General features: G+C 42.9%; 1 protein-coding gene across 1 annotated transcript in view; it reads left to right on the top strand.

Annotated features, from left to right (window-relative positions):
• Positions 1–7,955: 7,955 nt before the first annotated feature.
• The window catches only part of TTC6 (tetratricopeptide repeat domain 6), a 196,944-nt gene continuing 185,319 nt past the window's right edge, over positions 7,956–19,580 (top strand). The window contains exons 1-3 of the mRNA XM_053269433.1: positions 7,956–8,251; positions 10,373–11,453; positions 18,484–18,546. Of these exons, the coding sequence (XP_053125408.1) occupies positions 10,383–11,453; positions 18,484–18,546 (1,134 nt within the window). The 5' untranslated portion in view covers positions 7,956–8,251; positions 10,373–10,382. The remainder of the gene's footprint in view (positions 8,252–10,372; positions 11,454–18,483; positions 18,547–19,580) is intronic.

The following is a 19,580-nucleotide window of genomic DNA, read 5'->3' as shown; positions in this document are numbered from 1 at the left end:
GGGGAGCTTCCTGACACAGGCCGGGAGGCAACTTGTATGTAGGTGTTGTGCAGAGCTGCATGGCGCCAACACGTAATCAGTTAGCCAGGGGTATTAGCATGCTTGTGTCCTTAACTCTGGCTGACAGCCAAGGCTCCCTAAAGGTTTTACTGCAGTGCCACCAACTCCTGGCAGTTCACACATGTAGCAAAGCCCGGGCTTGGCTGCCTAAGCCTGGTCTTTGCTGCACGTGTGATGAACAGCCTCATATATTAGCAATGCCAATAAGTGTTTGATACAATTTTTGTGACATCCCACTCAGTTTTTTCTCTTCCAGAACTAGTTCACATTTTCACTCAAACCCAGGTAATTAAATGCTAGGCCTATAATGGCTGTTTGAATGGTTTCTGATTAACATCACTTATATCCGAAACCAATAATCTAAACAGAATATTCTGGATTTGACTTGACATTATTTATTTATTTAATCTATTTCTATACTGCCCATCCAAAAATGGCTCAGGGCGGTTTACACAGAGAAATAATAAATAAATAAGATGGAGCCCTGTCCCCAAAGGGCTCACAATCTAAAAAGAAATAATTTAGACACCAGCAACAGTCACTGGAGGGACTGTGCTGGGGGTGGATAGGGCCAGTTACTCTCCCCTTGCTAAATAAAGAGAATCAACACATTAAAAGGTGCCTCTTTGCCAAGTTAGCAGGGGCCAACTAGTTCTGTAAAGATTATATAGTTCTAGTCTTTCCTCTGTTCCATCATTATCTCTCTGAGTTTCTATAGGACAGGGACAGGAAGGAAGTCTGCACACTGGGGGTACAATTCTATTCCACTGAGATTAAAAGGGGAATTCTTATTAATTTCAATGGGATTTGACTCAGCCTTCTTTGCTGTGCAAATGAATAACTTAAGATAACTCAGATGTCTTGAAGCCAGTCTGCTAGAGTTGCAGGACAACAAACAGTGCCAATTTCTCTCAACATTTTCTTGCCAGTGTGAGGGCTTCCTGATCTAGAGGGAAACTATTGTGGGATCTTGCTTGGCTTCCTTCCTGGAACTTCCTGATGCAAATTCTTCTTCCCATTCAGTGCCTGCTTTCTGAGTCTTCCTGATGCTAATATCTCTTTACATTCATTACCAGCTCATCCAATTCCTGCTGTGACTCCTGCAGAGAGTTGTCATGGCTAAAATGGTATTTTGAAGCCTTGCTGTTTGCCGGTTGCTCACTAAAAGCCCATCTGCTATGACACTTATTCCACCCTTACACTTGTCCCCCACCACGGTCATTCCTATACAGAAAATCATTGCAAGACTTTGAGAGGATGACTAAAGATTTGCCGCACCTTAGCATTGATTGATGTATGCCCATGAAGAAAATGGAAACTAATTATGGAGTAAAAATCCTAAGCTGCAGAGGGCAGTACTATATGGCAGAATTTCATCTGGAATGTAAGGAGAGGAGAGCTGGTCTTGTGGTAGCAAGCATGACTTGTCCCCATAGCTAAGCAGGGTCTGCCCTGGTTGCATCTGAATGGGATACTTGATGTGTGAGCACTGCAAGATATTCCCCTCAGGGGATGAAGCCACTCTGGGAAGAGCAGAAGGTTTCAAGTTCCCTCCCTGGCTTCTCCAAGATAGGGCTGAGAGAGATTCCTGCCTGCAACCTTGGAGAAGCCGCTGCCAGTCTGTGAAGACAATACTGAGCTAGATAGACCAATGGTCTGACTCAGTATATGGCAGCTTCCTATGTTCCTAAGAACGCTGTTCAAATTTAGAAACTGAATGTCTTATGTAGATGTCATAAGGGTGACCTTCTGAGAAATATTCAACATACTTAGAGAATTTAGACTTACACATCTTGATGGCTTATGGACAGGGCTGTGTCAGAGTGTGCTGGTGCCAAGCACATCCAGAACTTATTTTTACTTATTTATTCAAAATATTTCTATACTGTCCAAAACTTGTGTGTCTGAGCGGTTTACAATTAAAATTCACTTCATATGTGACACAGTATTTTGTCAGGACATCCCATTTAAAGGTGTGCAGGCCAAGGAGAGGAGGCTACTTGATGGCCACTCTTCTCCTTGCTCAGGATACTCTTTCCAAGGTTTGCTCCTGATTCACCCCCCCCAACAAGCCTTGCAAAGGGTGGGGGAGAGCCCAGAGGCTGCCCAACAACTTCTTGTCCTGTCCTTGCTCTCCTGGCAATGTGGCTCCCAATCTGACTCTTGCAAGCCATTGGAAGAGGGTGGGGAGAGGAGAAAGGGCTGCTGGGAACCCTCCCTACACTCCTTGAAAAAGACTGGATCCAGCTCTTGCAAGTTTTTGCAGGAGTGCAGGGAGAGGAGGGAGCTTGCTGCCAGCTGTGCCTCGTCCTGACCCTATGTTCCAAAGGCTTGCAAAGATGTAAGCCTTAGGGATAAGATCTCCTCACAATTCCTTCCAGTGCTTGTCTGTTTTCTGCCTCCCACCACATGTCTCTTTAGTTGCTTGTAAAAACTTCTTTTAAACAAACAAACAAACAAACAAACAAACAAACAAACAAACACAGACAACCTTCTTTGACTATTCACATGCTATGTCCAACATGACACACATCTATACCCAGGCACATTTATTCACATGTTATGCTGAACACAGGTACAGCAATACATTTCTGATCTGCACTATGCATTTGAGGGACCCATAGCCAGATTCACTTTTAAAATGAACTTAGGTACAGTCATTTACACAAAAACATGTATGAATGTACAGATAGCTGAGTCCAGGTACAATATGTCTGAATAGGGCTTCAGTTCCTAGATTACCTGATGATGATGATGAACAAAGACCGCAGAGTCCTGCTCTGAACTTCCAAGTTATTATTATTACATTGATATCCCGCTCTTCCTCCAAGCTGCAGTGCAAAGAGAATAATGAAGAAGATGCTTAACTATATGAAATAATAACCCTCCTCCCACTTTTCTTCATAAATTTTTACAATTTTTTTTTACATTTTTACCTTAGTTGAAAATTTGTAATGATCACTAAGTACTTTTAAAATGTGCCAGAGTGGACACATATCATTAGAGAAACAAAATCTGTGCTCACTTTGGCAGCACATATACTGAATCACCTGTTCTTCCCACTTCCTTTCTACCCTAATCCTGTTACTAATTGTTAAACTCAACAGACTTTAGTGACTCCACAATTTGTTTTGATCAGCTAATACAGACTTCAGTTCTTTCTAAATAGATTTATTTTAGTTATCAGCTTGTATTTTGTATTTTTCAAGTTAGCTCACATCATTAATCATCATCATCATCATCAATAACAAACAACAATGGCATAACAAGCTCTGTGTGCATGGACTCCATCAGATAATTTTCCTATAGGGATCAATGGGAAACTAAAAAAGATCAATAACTCTGAGAATTATGAGCACTCTCTCCAGACTAGAACTCTCAGGATAGGACTGGTATAAAACATGTATATGTTTGTAGTGCCGATAGGTCTCTCCACAGTACTGAAGTATGACACTTTGGCCCCACATCTGCAGCTGGCAATTATGACATCACCTGTACTAAAGCTTTATCACCTAACTTGAGCCATCAAAGTGTGGAGGATGCAGGAGAAGAAGCAGCATCTCACAGGGTTCTCCTCTTCCTATCCCAAGAATAAATGGGATAATTGTGGCAAAGTAGTTGTGGTCCTTTTAAATATACAAATAAGTAGTAAGGCTGCCACTTGCTATCCTTCTGTCCTAGAACAGGAATTTATAGCAGCTGGAGGCAGTCCAAGCAGTCCAGCAGATGAGGCAAGTATTTCAGCATCTCTAAATGCCACATTCTTTCACTTCCTTTCTATATTTGGCTCTGTAAATAACCTTTGCCAAGGCTTAATTCTAGAGATAAGAACATAAGAACAGTCCTGCTGGATCAGGCCCAAGGCTCATCTAGTTGAACATCCTGTTTCACACAGTGGCCCACCATGGTAGGGGGAAAGATACTACGTTGACTACAGAAGTCTCTTCACCCTGAAAATAGACTAACTTGAACAGGAAGCTACAGACAAATGGACAACAAAAAGACAACCTTCTTTTTGTCTTATTGGTGACTCAAATGGCCTCCACACATGCTCCACACATATGCGGGAGGCTCCATGCATGCGTGGAGGCCCAAACTGGGCTGCATCTAGCCCAGGCTGTTCTTCAGGAGGCTGGCAGGGGGTTTGGAGGAACCCCCGCTGCCACTGCCATCCCTGCCACCTGCAAAAAGTGAGGTACCAAGTACCTTTTCTCTCGCCCACCTGCGTTAATATAGGAAATGGCCATTTACTTGTAAAGGGGAATCCTCGCTAGATTCCCCTTTACAAGTATATCCCCTGAACTGGCCTGTGGCCCAGTTTGGCCCCGTTGCCGAACTGGACCCAGACCAGGTCAGTTGGAATTTAGTCCCAATTCAAACCAAACCAGCCAAACCAGTTCTGTGTACACTCCTAGAAAGGAAGCCCTGGCACTTATGCAGCAGTATTGTAAGAAATGAATTGTTTTTGCCATTCAGAAGGGATTGTTCCTTCTCATGATGTTTGAACAATGTTAAACTTCTCTCTTGTTATTATTTCAGGTGGAGTGAAATATTGACACATCTGTAAATCCAGAGGCAACCAGATGAGCAGCTAATAGAGAGAAATCTGTGGCAAGGGAATGAATTTAAGCATCGTTAATAACAAACACAGCAAGGGATCACATCCCACTCATTCAGAAAATGAATGCACACTCTACTGTCTCTGCATGGTGATTTTTCATGAAGGACAACAATACAGCCTGCAGGACAACCGTCAGCCATTGCAGTAAGAAGGTGACTGAGGGAGTGCTTGCTTATCGTCCTTGCTCACACAGGCCCAGGGCAGCACTGACTGCCAGTTTTGGGGTTGGAAAAGAATTTTCCTCCAGGGCAGATTGGCCAAGATCCTGGAGGTTTTTCGCCTTCCAGCCTTCCAGTATCCAGCTGCAGTCACTTGCTAGGTTATTTGGCATGCTAGAAAAATATATTTAAATATTTGGGTCCCCCAAATTTGTTGGACTACAATTCCCATCATGCCCAGCCATAATGGCCAAGGGGCATTGCAGTTGGGGTGATGGAAGCTGTAGTCCAATGACATCTGCAGACAGAGTTTTGAGAATCTGTGCTGTAAAAGGATATTATTTTTAAATCAAGTTTCAACAAAAAATAAAATAAATAGATTAGAACTTCTTTTTGTCTCCTTTGCCTTTTTCATTGATTGTGTACAAGCCTGTCCACACCACAGACAGATTTAACTCTCCTCCTATTCAGATGTTATAAATTGTAACCGCGATTGCTGCTCATGAGGGGGAACTGTTATTCACTTCCCTTACCCAATGACCATGCTTATTTATTTATTTATTTATTTATTATTAAAATTTTTATACCGCCCTTCCAAAAGGCTCTGTTTGTCTGAACAGGGCAAGCTCACGGGATTGCTGGCCATAAAGCTTATGGTGCTGCCTGATTCAGACAAAAACATGGTTGTCGGGTGCGGGGGAGGTGAGTGACAGCAAGGAGGCAGGACTTTCTCCCTGCTTTCTCCCTTGTGAGTGGTGCTCATGGCTACAACTTATGATGTCTGAAGAGGGCTCCTGAATCATGAAATTTTAAGTAGGTCACCTTAAGTGGCACAGCGGAGAAATGCCTGATTAACAAGTGGAAGGTTGCAGGTTCGAATCCCCGCTGGTACTATATCGGGCAGCAGCAATATAGGAGGGTGCAGGCAATGGTAAACCCCTCCTGTATTCTACCAAAGAAAACCACAGGGCTCCGTGGGTACCAGGAGTTGAAAATCAACTTGATGGCACACTTTACCTTTATCTTACTCCCATGTAGCTACATTGTTTACACTGGATCCCGTCCCCAACTTTTTCAAACCGCAGAATCTGCAATTATTGTATATTTCACTTCAGGGGAGTGCAGTGGTGACCCACTCCTCCCACCCCAAGAATGGCACCCTGTGTGACTGCAGTAAAAAGAGGGTGTGTTATGCATTCTGTTTTTTTAATTAGGGGGAAATGTCAAATAAAGAAATTTGCAGGAACTATTATCAGAGGCACTCTTACCCCTGGACTTCCAGGCTGAAGTCCAGGGCCTCCACACCCCTGCCCCCCCATCTTCTTTAGTCTGTCCTGGGTGGTGTGGTTGCCTGCTGTGCCGCCGGCCGCACTGCACTGGGTAGCTGAGTGTGACCTCTGCTTTAGAGACAGAGGGGGGAGTGGGGAAAGAAATATGTGGGATGGGAAGAGGTTAAGTTGTTGAAATGTTCCTGCTAACACATATTTGCAAAAATATACTTGATTTATATTCTTACATTCTTGGAAGTTCAGTTGCTGTTTGTGCCCTCAGGAACCCATGTGTTAAAAATACTGCATGTTTCACAGTGTGTGAAAGGGATGATGCTCAACTTGTGGGTGGGGTGTGTGTGTCCAAAGGGCTTTAGGTCCAGGTTTCAAAATTACCTAGGTGTACCTCTGACTATTATGCACTGGACAGCACCCTTTCATAACTCACAAGTACTTGGAAATGAGCCAAGCAGCCTTTAGCCCATAGTCCAGTTCTGCTTATTCTGAGTGGTAGCATCTCTCCAAGGACTTTCTCTAGTATCTGTTCCCTTAGCTCCCTTAATTAAAGATTAACCCCTGCTAACTTGGCAAAGAGACCTTTTAATGTGGTGATTCTCTTTATTTAGCAGGAGGAGAGTAACTGGCCCTATCCACCCCCAGCACAGTACCTCCAGTGACTGTTGCTGGTGTCTATCTTGTGTGTCTTTTTAGATTGTGAGCCATTTGGGAACAGGGATTAATCTTATTTATTTATTATTTCTCTGTGTAAATTGCCCTGAGCCATTTTTGGAAGAGTGGTATAGAAATCGAATTAATAAATAATAACATGAAATAATAATAATAATTATTATTGTAGAAAATTACTATTGTAGAAAAATCAACAACAGCAAGTGCCACCTTTGTAAAGAAGCAGAAACAGTGGACCACCTAATCAGCTGTTGTAAATAGATCGCACAGACTGACTACAAACAAAGGCATGACAAGGTAGCAGGGATGATACACTGGAACATCTGCAAAAAATACAAACTACCTGTTGCCAAAAATTGGTGGGACCATAAAATTGAAAAAGTTGTAGAAAATGAAGATGCAAAAATATTATGGGATTTCCGACTACAAACAGACAAACATCTGCCACACAATACACCGGATATAACTGTAGTTGAGAAGAAAGAAAAACAAGTTAAAATAATCGACATAGCAATACCAGGGGATAGCAGAATAGAAGAAAAAGAAATAGAAAAAAATCACCAAATACAAAGATCTCCAAATTGAAATTGAAAGGCTGTGGCAGAAGAAGACCAAAATAATCCCAGTAGTAATTGGTGCCCTAGGTGCAATTCCAAAACACCTTGAAGAGCCCCACAACACCATAAGGGCCACAGAAATCACCATCAGCCAATTACAAAAAGCAACTTTACTGGGAACAGCCTATATTCTGCGACGATATCTATAACAACAGCAACAACATTGACAATAAAATTCTGGCATCCCAGGTCCTTGGGAAGGACTTGATGTCTGGATAAAACAAACCAGTCAATAACACCTGTCTGTCTGTGTAAAGAACCACCACCACCACCACAATAACAAAACAAATAATTAATAGAGATGCCCAGGATTGAGCCGGGGCTTTTATAATCATCAGCTCTGAAACCCTAGACCGGGCCCCAACAGTCTTCACTACACAGCCACGCTTTTCAGACACCCTCCCGAGTCCCGAAGGGTCCTTCGTCTTCCGCACATCCCTCCCTTGCCCCAGGGGGCGCTCTTGTCTTCTGCGCATTCCTTGCCTTCCAAATCACAGCCCGCCCGTCTCTCTTTTCAGTTCCGAGCCCGGACCTGTTGCTAAGCGACCGCGTGCGCGCGTCCCTCGGCTCCCTGGCGGCTGTGCGCTGCAGCCGTTGGCGGCGTCTGGAAAAGACTCCCGAGTGGCGATCGGGGGTGGGGTGGAGGGTGAACCCCGCGGCGCCGGACCAGGCCGCGACCTCTCGAGGGTCTCCCGCGTCTTGGATTTGAGGGAAGAAGGGAGCGAGGCGAGGGATGTGGACGGAGCCGCCCCACGCAAGGCCAAGGCGGGCGGGAAGCGAGCAGGAACTTCTCCGGGCTTTTCAGGGCTGAATTGTTGGGGACCGAGCTGAAGAAGGGAGGTGGGATAATCGAACTCAGAATCGGGAACCACGTCCGATATTTTGCCCTTATGTCGGAGGGAGGTTGCTTGAGATATTTTGGCGGTGGTAGGATCCTTCCTTTTGAAGTCGGTGCTGAGACAGGCGACCCCTTTCCGCGTTTTCTCCTTGGCAGCAGCCCTGTTTTGCCTCGAAATAGTTGCGTGACGGACAAGACATTCCGCGAGTTTTCTCATCGTGCAAAGCACCCGCCAAGCTTTCGTGTTAAAAGCTTCTGTTGAATGTTTGTGGCGAAGGTGTTCAATGCAAACCACTTTGAGAAACCTTTCGTGGAAAAGCAGAATGTAAATAATAGTAGCGGTTAAAGGCACAGGAGCCCTGGCAAGGAAAAAGTGGAAACTAGGGACGCAACGTTTGCTCATTAGGCTACATCAGTTAAACGTTTTGACAGGATAAAAAGGTCTCTCTGATTTTTATTTTGTTTTAAATAAGGGATTTGTAAAAACTGCAGATGGGCATGCACCATCATGAAAGATGCATTCCTCCTCTCATTCTCACACAAAAGCAAATGTCTCTTTGACGATTATGCTTCCTTTTCTGTTACTTACATTATTTATTATTATTATTATTAATTTATTCAATTTCTATACTGCCCTTCCAAAAATGGCTCAGGGCGGTTTACACAGAGAAATAACAAACAAATAAGATGGATCCCTGTCCCCAAAGGGCTCACAATCTAAAAAGAAACATAAGACACACACCAGCAACAGTCATTGGAGGTACTGTGCTGGGGGTGGATAGGTCCAGTTGCTCTCCCCCTGCTAAATAAAGAGAATCACCACGTTAAAAGGTGCCTCTTTGCCAAGTTAGAAGGGGACTTTTGCCAAGTTAGCATGCTAGTTAATCGCATAAAGTAATGCATAACACCGTTCCTATAACATCACAGTTCCTGCCAAAATATGCAACAATGGGAGGGCAACACTCAGGGAAATAACAGCCAATGTATTATTATTATTATTATTAAGTTTATATACTGATTTTCAACAAATGGTTCACACAGTAGGGTGAAAAAAAGTTTTCCTGTCCCAAAGAAACTCGCAGTCTAAAAAAAAAGACACAAGAGAGATATCATTAACAACCCCCTGGAAAAAAATGCTATGCTGGGAATGAATTGGTACAGTTGCTCTCCTCTCCTGAATATAGGAGAACCGCACCTTAAAATGTCCCTCTTTGCCCATATGACAGGAGTTAATAGGACAAACGTTATATGCACTTTTACTCAGAAGTAAAAGAAGCTGGCTTTACTAGAGGAAGTCTTAGAAATGTAGTAATCCAATAACTCCTGAGTAGTACTATTGAGTAATTTAGTCAGGATGTCAGTTGCTATGTTCAATGGGGTTTACTGCTGTGTTTAGACTTGCAGCTTAAAAACGGTAAAGTTGTCTTTGAGTTGGTGTCGACTCCTGGCAACCACAGAGCCCTGTGGCCGTCTTTGGTAGAATACAGGAGGGGTTTACCATTCAGCTTAAAACTCATGATTAATTGACTTTTACTAACAGATGACTGCCCTGGTGGAAACCATATGATCAGATTAGTGTTCAAATATCACTTTAGATACTTTAATAAAATGGTTTCACATGCTATTGTCAAAGACACAATTTGCTTGATGTTATGTGATTATGTAATAATCGGACAATGCCATTTCATTCTCCTTTCCCACAAATATGCATCTGACAAATGGCATTGTCAGATTATTATATTTTTGAATACTTTTATTTTTGTGACTGACCACTATAATTTATTATTTTATTTATTTTGCACATTTATACACCAAACATACATCTCTGGGCAATAAAAATTATAACATTAAAAATTATAACAAAAATTAAAACTAATTAAAAAGTATTTAGAATTGAATGATTTAGGGATTTTCTGCTTTCCCTTTTCCCTTTTCAAACTTACTATTGCTTCCAATGATGTTGAGAACTTCTTATCAAGTTGATAGGTGATCACAGATATGTTAACTTACAAATTGGGGTTGCCCACAGTACATAAAAAGTCAAGAATATACAGAGCTCTCCATCATTTATAGCTATATGTTTTATTTACATAAGGGTAAATTTCTGTGTTTGTTTCTCCAAGGTGCAAGGAAATGGCTAGAAAACATGAACATTTTGGATTAAGCTACTTGGAAGAACTTATTATACTTAAAGAGCGTGAGAATATATGCAAAGAGTCTCGGCGGGAATTTCTAAAGTTTAAACAAGAAACAGCTACGGCGGCTACAAATCCAAATCAGCTGACAATCATGGCACCTGACCAATCACTTCAGGTTATACAACCTGATTCTAGCTGGAGCTCAAAGAGCCCATCCCTATTTCTGGAAAGCCCTAATACTTCTCCTGAATTAGATACCTCTAGAAGTCCCAAAAAAATAAGGATCTCCCCTGAGGTAATAGACACAAAAAACCAAATACAAGATTTCACAGCTCAACAAAAGAAATATCTTAAAAAACAGGACATTGATGACAAAAAACAGAACAGTGGTTATAGAAAAAGTCTAGGATACAGAAGTGATAGCCAAAAAGATGAAGGTGGAAGGTTGCCGGTAGCAATAACCTCTTTAGTTGGTACTAACAAAAAAGTCACCATATTAAAGAAATCAGAGCTCCCACCAAAACCCAAATATAAAAGGTTTATTCCTACAAGGACACGGAATAAACCTGTCACATTACAGAAATACGCTATTGATACTGATACAGAGCAAAAAATAAGCCCTCATCATATAATCCCTGTAGCTGCAGAAACCAGCACTACCATTATAGATACAGATGACACTTATTCTGTGGCCTTCAGTACAAGTGAAACACCTAAAATATCTAAAGAAATGTCAAAAACAAATATACCAAGTTCACTACTTGAGTTAGAAAAAACACACAGTAAAAAAGATCATTGCTCATCTAGTTTAAAATATTTTCCAGAAGATGTGGAAGAATCTATAGGTAAAAGTAGATTAGACATTTCCAGAGTATCTGAGAGGCATGTCCTGAAGTCTAGGTCACGAATCCATGCTTCTGTTCAGAAGTTATCTTCTGGAATGATTCCACGGTCTATTGATGAAATAATTGCATCCCTACAGTCTACTTCTCCAACTCCCTCAGACTTAAGGATCAAAGAACTACTGGAGAGCGTTCTCGGCCAAGATTACAGCATAAAAATGGAAGTAGGTGAACTGGAACAAATAACATATTTTTGATTGAATAAAGATTTATGAAAACTATTAATTTTAAAGCCAACTATATGTTTAATATGAATGTTTAGGAAATAAATTCAACATTACTAACCAATTTCCTTTTTAGCATTTTGTTGTGCCCTTTGTGATTTTTGGAACTTTTATCCTTTGGAAGAGTTGACCATTGGAATATTTTCTCAGGTTCAAAGTAGGGATATTTGGTATATCAGCAAGATGCTTTATTTTTATTATTAGGGACTGACATGCAGTATAGTCTTATGAGGGTGGAGCAAGAGCTCTGTCCTTGCAAAGTGAGCTGCATGTGAGGCTTAACTTGCATTCCAGCATGGGCAGATGGGGAAGCAATTTTTTTTGTTTCTCTCCCCTCCCCACAAAATCCCTCTTCTCTACCAGGAATATATCCCTGAAAGTTTTACAGTCCTCAGGGACGTATTCTGTTCAGAAAAAATGGCTTTTGTGTGGAGCAGGGGAGAAGTCAAAATCTATCCCCTATCCCCTTGCACTTATGATGGGCTACGAGCCAATTTACTGGTTCCATGTGATGATGGAACTTTTACTCCACTCTTGTAAGGCACTGCATGTCAGCTGTTGCCCTCAACAAAGTGCCATTTGTTTCTTTGACATGGTCTCTGTTGTTCACACATTGTGTAGTTGCGCCTGTGCAGTAGCCTGTTCTGGAACCTTCCAATCTTCTCCCTCTGCTGGCTTTTTGGTAGTAGCTCCTCCCCCTTCTCCAGCATTGGTCCTGCTTTCCTCTCAGTTTGTCATCCATCGAAGGATCAACAGCTTGTTCTCAGGTGCCACTGGGAAAAGGGCTGGAATGGCTTGAAAATGGACCAAAATGGCCCTTGCAGGACCAGGGGGAGGCCAGCAGGGGGAGAGGGGGGCTAAGGAGACCCCCCCCGTGGTTGTGCCAGCACCTGCCGAGGCCTCCGGATCTGCGGCAGTGAGTAAACCTTTTTTAAAAAAAAAAAAGTTTAGAACCCCCAAACTGGCCCCAAACTTGGCCTTTCAGTCCAGACTGTGGAGATGTGTCTCCAGCCAGCAACACTCAGGAAAGCCTTCACTCTGACGGATAGTGCTCTGAAGACTATCATTGTCTTCAACATCCTTGGGATCGAGCATGCCTTTCCAATAGGGATGATATTATCTCTTGACCTCGGGACCAAGCTTGAGACCATGTTCCGTGTTTACTGACCCGGTGATTGATTGATTGATTGATTGATTGATTGATTTATTTATTTATTTATTTATTTATTTGATTTATATACCGCCCTTCCAAAATGGCTCAGGGCGGTTTACAATTAACATAGACATGAGGATTGGAACTCGTATGATCTGTGTACCCACCACAGATACAGGCCCTGTGTGTGGACTTATGAGGACAGAGACATGTTACATACAAGGTCACCATCTCCTTCTTACAGGGCATCTTATGTGCCTAGGTGCCAGGAACACTACAGAGACTTACCCTCTTATCACTTTAGGGACAGATCCCCCTTTTACCAACACAACCGTAGTCGCAGAGAGAGGTCTGAATCATGGTCTAGGAACCAGCCAAGAGATCCCTCAGGCTCACAACCACATCATCCTGAGCCTCTTCAACCTCAGCCTTGGCCGCCGCCTCCTACCTGCCCCAAAGGCCCACCTAAGTGGGATCAGGCCACATCCCCACCCATCAGGATTTCTCTGTTAACTTTGGCTCAACCTCTGGAGGTCCCAAAACTCAAATCCACAACTCCACTGTGACCCAGAACACGTGCAGTGGACTATGATGACATCTCTTTCAGAGGCTGAGACTGCAATTTGGGAGGCCAGCACACACTCTTCTCCTTTAGGCAGCATTCCCAAACCGAAACCAGAGTTACCTACTAAAGATGTTCACTCACATTTGGAAAGAGTCTTGTGTATGGCAACCTCATTGAGGCTGAAGGTGAAACAGCCATTTAAACCTGAAGAAGACCCCATCTTTGGCCTTATTGAAGCAGATGCCAATAGCCTGATTGTGCTGCCCATGTTTAAGTCACTGATGGATATAACTTGGGAATGCTGGACCAAGCCTTCTTCGGTTCAACCAACGTCCAGGCATTTAGAATCTTTCTACAGAATTCAGCTTGATGACTGCTCCTTTTTACAAAAGCACCTGGTGCCAGACGCCACAGTGGTTGAAGCAACGCAAGCCTGCTTCAAACATTGCACCCTCTCACAGCGAGGGAAGAAAGCTGGACTCTGTTGGTCTCAGGATTTATTCTATGACCACCCTAAAGTTAATGATTGCCAACTATCAAGCCTGCATGGGCCACTGCAACCACTTTTTGTGGGCAAAAACATGGCCTGTATCTGGACATGCTCCCGTAGGAGCAGAGAGACTTAGCTATGATCATATTCAATGAAGCATTCCATCTAGTGAAACTTACAGCTCCGTTCTTCAAGACATTAGGCAGATTGTGCTGCCAGATCTATCGCCTTGTTGGTCACTCTGAGATGCCATGCATGGCTTTGTTCTACCGGACTGACTCTGGAGGCGCGTTCCTGCATAGAAGATCTGCCTTTTGATGGTAAAGTGCTCTTTGGATCAAAGACTGATGAGACCATGGAAGAAGTTCACAAATTATGTAATGCTGCTCGCTCTATGAGCTTTCAGCCTGCTTACTCTAAGCTCCTAAGCAGTCTCGGAACAGAACTGCCTCCTCTAAAACATCATCTTACTCCCAGGCTTGTGATACCAGCTTCTTTTGGAACCAGAAGCAGTTCACCTACAGGAAAGGGACCTCTTACGGACAACAGAAGTCAAACCAACCCAGATCCGCCTACACCAAGGGAACAGATGCTGCATTTCCAGGAGTTGGCGCGTGTCTTTGTTGACCCTTCTTGGAAGCCTGGGAGCAAATAACTGCAGATCATTGGGTACTCACTGTCATGCGTAACGGCAACAGCTATGGCTACGCCATCGAGTTCAAAACTTACCCATTTGCCTCACATGTCCTTGCTACTCCACCCACCTTTCCCTCCCATCACAATTGGATGGCCTTCTCAACAAGGATGCCATAGAGCCTGTACTACCTGGCTCCATAAGAGTATTCTATTCCCCCCTTTTCACCGTTCCCAAACACAATGGTGGTCTACACCTTATTCTTGACCTCTGCAACCACATTTCCCCCCCCTTGACCTCTGCAACCTCAATTTGCACTACAAGAAATTATGCATGTTCACAGTGAAGGACATCATGACTCTTCTCATCAAGATAATCTGGTTTGCTTCCATAGATCTGAAGGATTCTTACTATCATATTTTGATCAGACCACAACACCACAAATTTCTTCGCTTCCAAGTATGCTCCAATGCATTCCAATTAAAAGCCCTTCCTTTCAGCCTTGCATCAGCCCCATGTGTATTTATGAAATGCATGGCGGTTGTTGTAGTCCATCTCTGGGAGTGGGACATTCAGATTCTACTGTATCTGGCAATTGGCTCCCCACTGCCAATTCACGAACTCTCTTGCTCAACAACCTGAACACCACTATTCATCTCTTGGTACTCATTGGGCTTCAAATCAACTACAAAAAGTCCAACTTAAGACCCATGAGGGCTATTAGATTTGTGGGCATCCTCTATAACTTTGTTTCCACTCATGCTTATCTCCCTTCAGACCGTATAGGTGCCATAGTGCACCTTGCAACTTCCTTCATACATTGCAGACCCTGTCCTGCAAATATATATTCAGCAGCTACTTAGATGCCAAGTCCTACTATATTTGACCTCCGTAAATAACTCAGTCCTTTTAAATTCATCCATCAGGGTCCATATGTTAGCCCTGTATGCAGCACACACAGCTTGGAATGCTAAGACCTGACTGCAGAAGGTTTCTCAAACGGCAGAACAATTTCTACTCACTAGTAAAAAAGCCAGTTGAACGCTGGAGCCTCTTCCTTGTGTTCTCCACTCTTATGGAGGTTCCCACAGCCTCTCTAAAACTTCTCTCCTTAAAGACAGTTTTCCTAATTGTGATCACCACTGCTAGGAGAGTAAATGAACTGACTGCTCTAAGAGCTGATGTTCCTTTTACTGTGTTCTTTCCAAATGAAGTAGTTATGCAGACTGACCCTGCTTTCCTACCTAAAGATAGAACAGTGATTCTCAAACTTGGGTCCTCAGGTGTTATTGGACTTCAACTCCCATAATCCCCAGCCTCAGTGGCCTTTGCTTGAGGATTATGGGAGTTGAAGTCCAATAACACCTGAGGACCCAAGTTTGAGAATCACTGAGTTAGAACATAAGAACAGCTTTGCTGGATCAGGCCCAAGGCCCATCTAGTCCAGCATCCTGTTTCACACAGTAGCAATAGCAATAGCAATAGCACTTACATTTATATACCGCTCTATAGCCGGAGCTCTCTAAGCGGTTTACAATGATTTAGCATATTGCCCCCAACATTCTGGGTACTCATTTTACCGACCTCGGAAGGATGGAAGGCTGAGTCAACCTTGAGCCCCTGGGTCAGGATCGAACTTGTAACCTTCTGGTTACAGGGCGGCAGTTTTACCACTGCGCCACCAGGGGCTCTTATCTGGAAGCCTACCGGCAGTAGTTGATGGCATGCCCTTTCTCCTGCTCTTACTACCCTGCGACTGGTATTCAGAAGCATCCTGCCTCTGAGGCTGGAGGTGGCCTATAGCCCTCCGACTAGTAGCTGGATGTGCGGCTATTTTGTGGCAACTGTGCATGCCATGCAAATGGCCTCTATGTGTATGAACGCTATGCAAATAGCCTCCGTGCATCCGCAGAGGCTGGAACCGTGCCGTCACCACATGGACGGCTTTTAAAAGAGCCATCACTTGTGTTTGGGCTGCGCTGGGGGCTGGGTGGGTGAGTGGTGGTGCCAGCGGCTACACTGGCAGGTGAGACCTTTAAACTACTTTTCTTGCTGCTGCCCCCTGTCTGTCCATTCGATGCCAAACTGGTTTGCCTGAACTGGGCTTGGTTCAGTACAAATGTGGCCTAAACTGGCCCCGGTTCAGTTTTCAATTGAGCCACCAAACTGGCCTTGGCATAAAAAGGTTTGTGCATACTTCTTTTGCTCAAAAGGATTGTTTCTCTACATACCGTTGCACAATTACATGTTGTGACATGACTTGCATTATTCAAAATTATGCAAGTTGTGCCAGTACATGTGATTACTCAATGGAACAGACAGAGGCCAACCTTTGCTTGAGTTGATTACTTGAGTTGAGTATTATTATTGAGTTGAGTTGATCATTGATTACTCAATGGCACAAACAGAGGCCAACCTAATTCCTGACAAAGACTTTTGGAATAGCTGGTTCTATCTATCTATCTATCTATGAGTGATGTTGGGAATTCTCTCTGGTAAGAGAAACCCTTTTTCATTATAGCAGAGCGCACAGAGGCGCAACACAGCAGAATTTGGTTAGGCATGCGTGTATGCTGAGAGTAAAATAACTTGGAGCCAGTTCACAGTTTCAAATCAATATAAGGAGTATTTGTTAGAGAACTCCATTCTAGATAGTAAAGTGGAGAGATAGTATCTCTAATCTAGCTAGCTAGCTGGATGCAGATGGATTCATCTCTGCACACATGGTGCAGGGAGAGAGGATCTTGCATGTTGCAAGGGAGAAGGAAGGGAAGAGAAGGGGAAGAGCAAATGGCAGGAAGGAGGGAAGGAAGTCCCTGAGATTAGCAATCTACATATCAAAGGGATAGTGTCAGAGTAGTAGAGAAGGGATGACCAATGTCTTGACCCTCTAGCCCTCTGACTCACTAGACTGTCCTCTGTCATTGAGACAAGAGACAGCGCATAGTCCTTCACTTCCAACATATCTATCAAACATATTTTATACCCCCTGATCTCTAGGTGGGGTTTTGTCCTCCTGGCAGTATTAAAGCCCATTCCACTAGGACTATGACCACCTCTGCTGCTCACCTGTCTGGCATTAGTTTCTTTAAGATATGGAAAGCCTCTACCTGGTCTTCCAACTTAACCTTTTGTCAAGCATTGCATCTAAGAAATCTGACCTTTTTGGCGAGGCTGGCTTTGGGCGCACTGTATTAAAGAAACTTCTCTAAAACACATCTTTTAACCTTTCTAAGGAACTCCCTAATCACCCATGCTGTGAATGATACCAAATCACTATTAAGATAAACAGGTTGCTCACCTGTAAAATCTTTTGGTGATCTGGTATCATTCACAACACCCACCCGGCTTCCCCGCTCTTTGGATGTACCTAGCTTCCTCACTTTAATTACTATGAAGAGTCCTTTTTTCTAACACTGGCTGTTCAGGAACTGAGCTGGGAAGCACTCTGCTGCTAAAGATGCCGAGCACACTCTGTGCACAAAAGGCAGAGCACCAGAGCAGTATGAGGAACTTGAAATCCTTCCACAGGAACTACTGCGAAGGTGCAAAGCTCATGTTGTGAATGATACTGGATAAACCAAAAGATCAAAAGTTACAGGTGAGCAACCTGTTTATACTGCAGTCAGATGGCCATTGTTTGGCAGGAATGAGATATACTTGCGGTTTCATTTCTGTTTCCGAGAGGAAGGATGCTCATTCCAAACGTATTAGATTTTCCCATACAGAAAGATCAGGTTTGAGTTCCAAGTATGAAAGGTTGTCGTGATGGAACTACTGTTTTACACTGAATACAATACAGACTTAAAGTAGTTTAGTAATCATAGCTTCCCTCTGAATGAATGCTAAGAACTGTGTCTTGTGAGGAAGGATTTCTAGCAGAGGATTTGCATGACTTTCACAAAATTACATTGACTGTTTCTCTTGAAGCAAATAATGATATATCTGTTACATATGTAATATATTCAAAGATAAGGTGAGACCTCACTTAAGGTGTACATGTGTGACGCATGAGCAAAGGATACATCTTCCTATTTCTTTCAGTCACATTGCAAAAGCTAATTTTTACTTTAAAATGAATAACTTTATTGTCTTGTAATGTTCTTGTCTTTCCTTTCTGCAAAACAGATATTAACTAAACATTCAGCAGAGATGGAAACAAAAGATGAACTTCTGATCTATTCTCCACAGGTAGATTCAGCATTATAAAACAAAAAATATTATGTCTTGGGTTTTTGACATACTGAATTCATGGTTTGAAGTGTCTCACTGAAAAGAAATGAATTTTTTTAAATTGCAGATTAATTTATATAACAAAATTATTCTGCTTTTCTGATTATGTTTTGCTGTTTTACCATGACTGTAGAAATGCTCATTATTTGGTTCAGTGTATGTTTAGATTAGATGGGAATGATCACAGTTGTAATGCTGTATCAGAATTCTTACGTGAGTATTTCCTGAAAGCAACCACTGTTGGTGTATATTCACAGTATACAAGGCAGCATGATATCTTAGGAGCAAGGGAAGCTGCATATTACCATTGGTTCATCTAGCTCAGTTTTGTCTACACAGACTGGCAGCCGCTTCTCCAAGGTTGCAGGCGGGAGTCTCTCTCAGCTGAATCTGGATATACCAGGGAGGCAGCTTGGTACCTCAGATGCTCAGTTGACCCATCCCATCTTACAGTGTTCGCATGTAGTCTCCCATTCAAATGCACATCAGGGCAGACCCTGCTTAGCAAAGGGGGCAATTGATGCTTGCTACCACAGGACCAGCTCTCCTTTTATAGACCAGCTCTCCTCCCATAATCCTCATTCAATTGGTGCTTTGAGGATACTCTTAGTGAGAGCCCCATGATTTTGTGGGTGGCGTGGGCTCATCCCCTTTGAGATATTAAAGCTCTGTAACATCCTGGGATGAGCAGCAGGAAAATAATGTTCCAGCCCTCCAAATGCCTGTGGATATTTGTATTGCACATTGTTTTCTTTTGCAATGGAAGAAATCTTTCAACCAGTCTTCCAGTGATTTGTGAACTAAACAGCATGTTGTTCCATGAAATACAAAGGGGTTTTATATGCAGAAAATACAATATCTTGTGTGAAGTATTCTGGTCCTCACAGTCTACTCCCTAGGGAGTATAGATCACAGACCAAATAAGATTGTCTATTTTTAGACAGACAACTTTAATATATTTATTTTATTGCAATTAAAGTTCCAGCAAGTTT

The sequence above is a fragment of the Hemicordylus capensis genome, chromosome 1, assembly GCF_027244095.1.
Source record: "Hemicordylus capensis ecotype Gifberg chromosome 1, rHemCap1.1.pri, whole genome shotgun sequence".
Classification (NCBI taxonomy): domain Eukaryota; kingdom Metazoa; phylum Chordata; class Lepidosauria; order Squamata; family Cordylidae; genus Hemicordylus; species Hemicordylus capensis.
The sequence above is the reverse complement of the archived record's forward strand: the minus strand, read 5'-3'. Positions and strand labels throughout refer to the sequence as shown.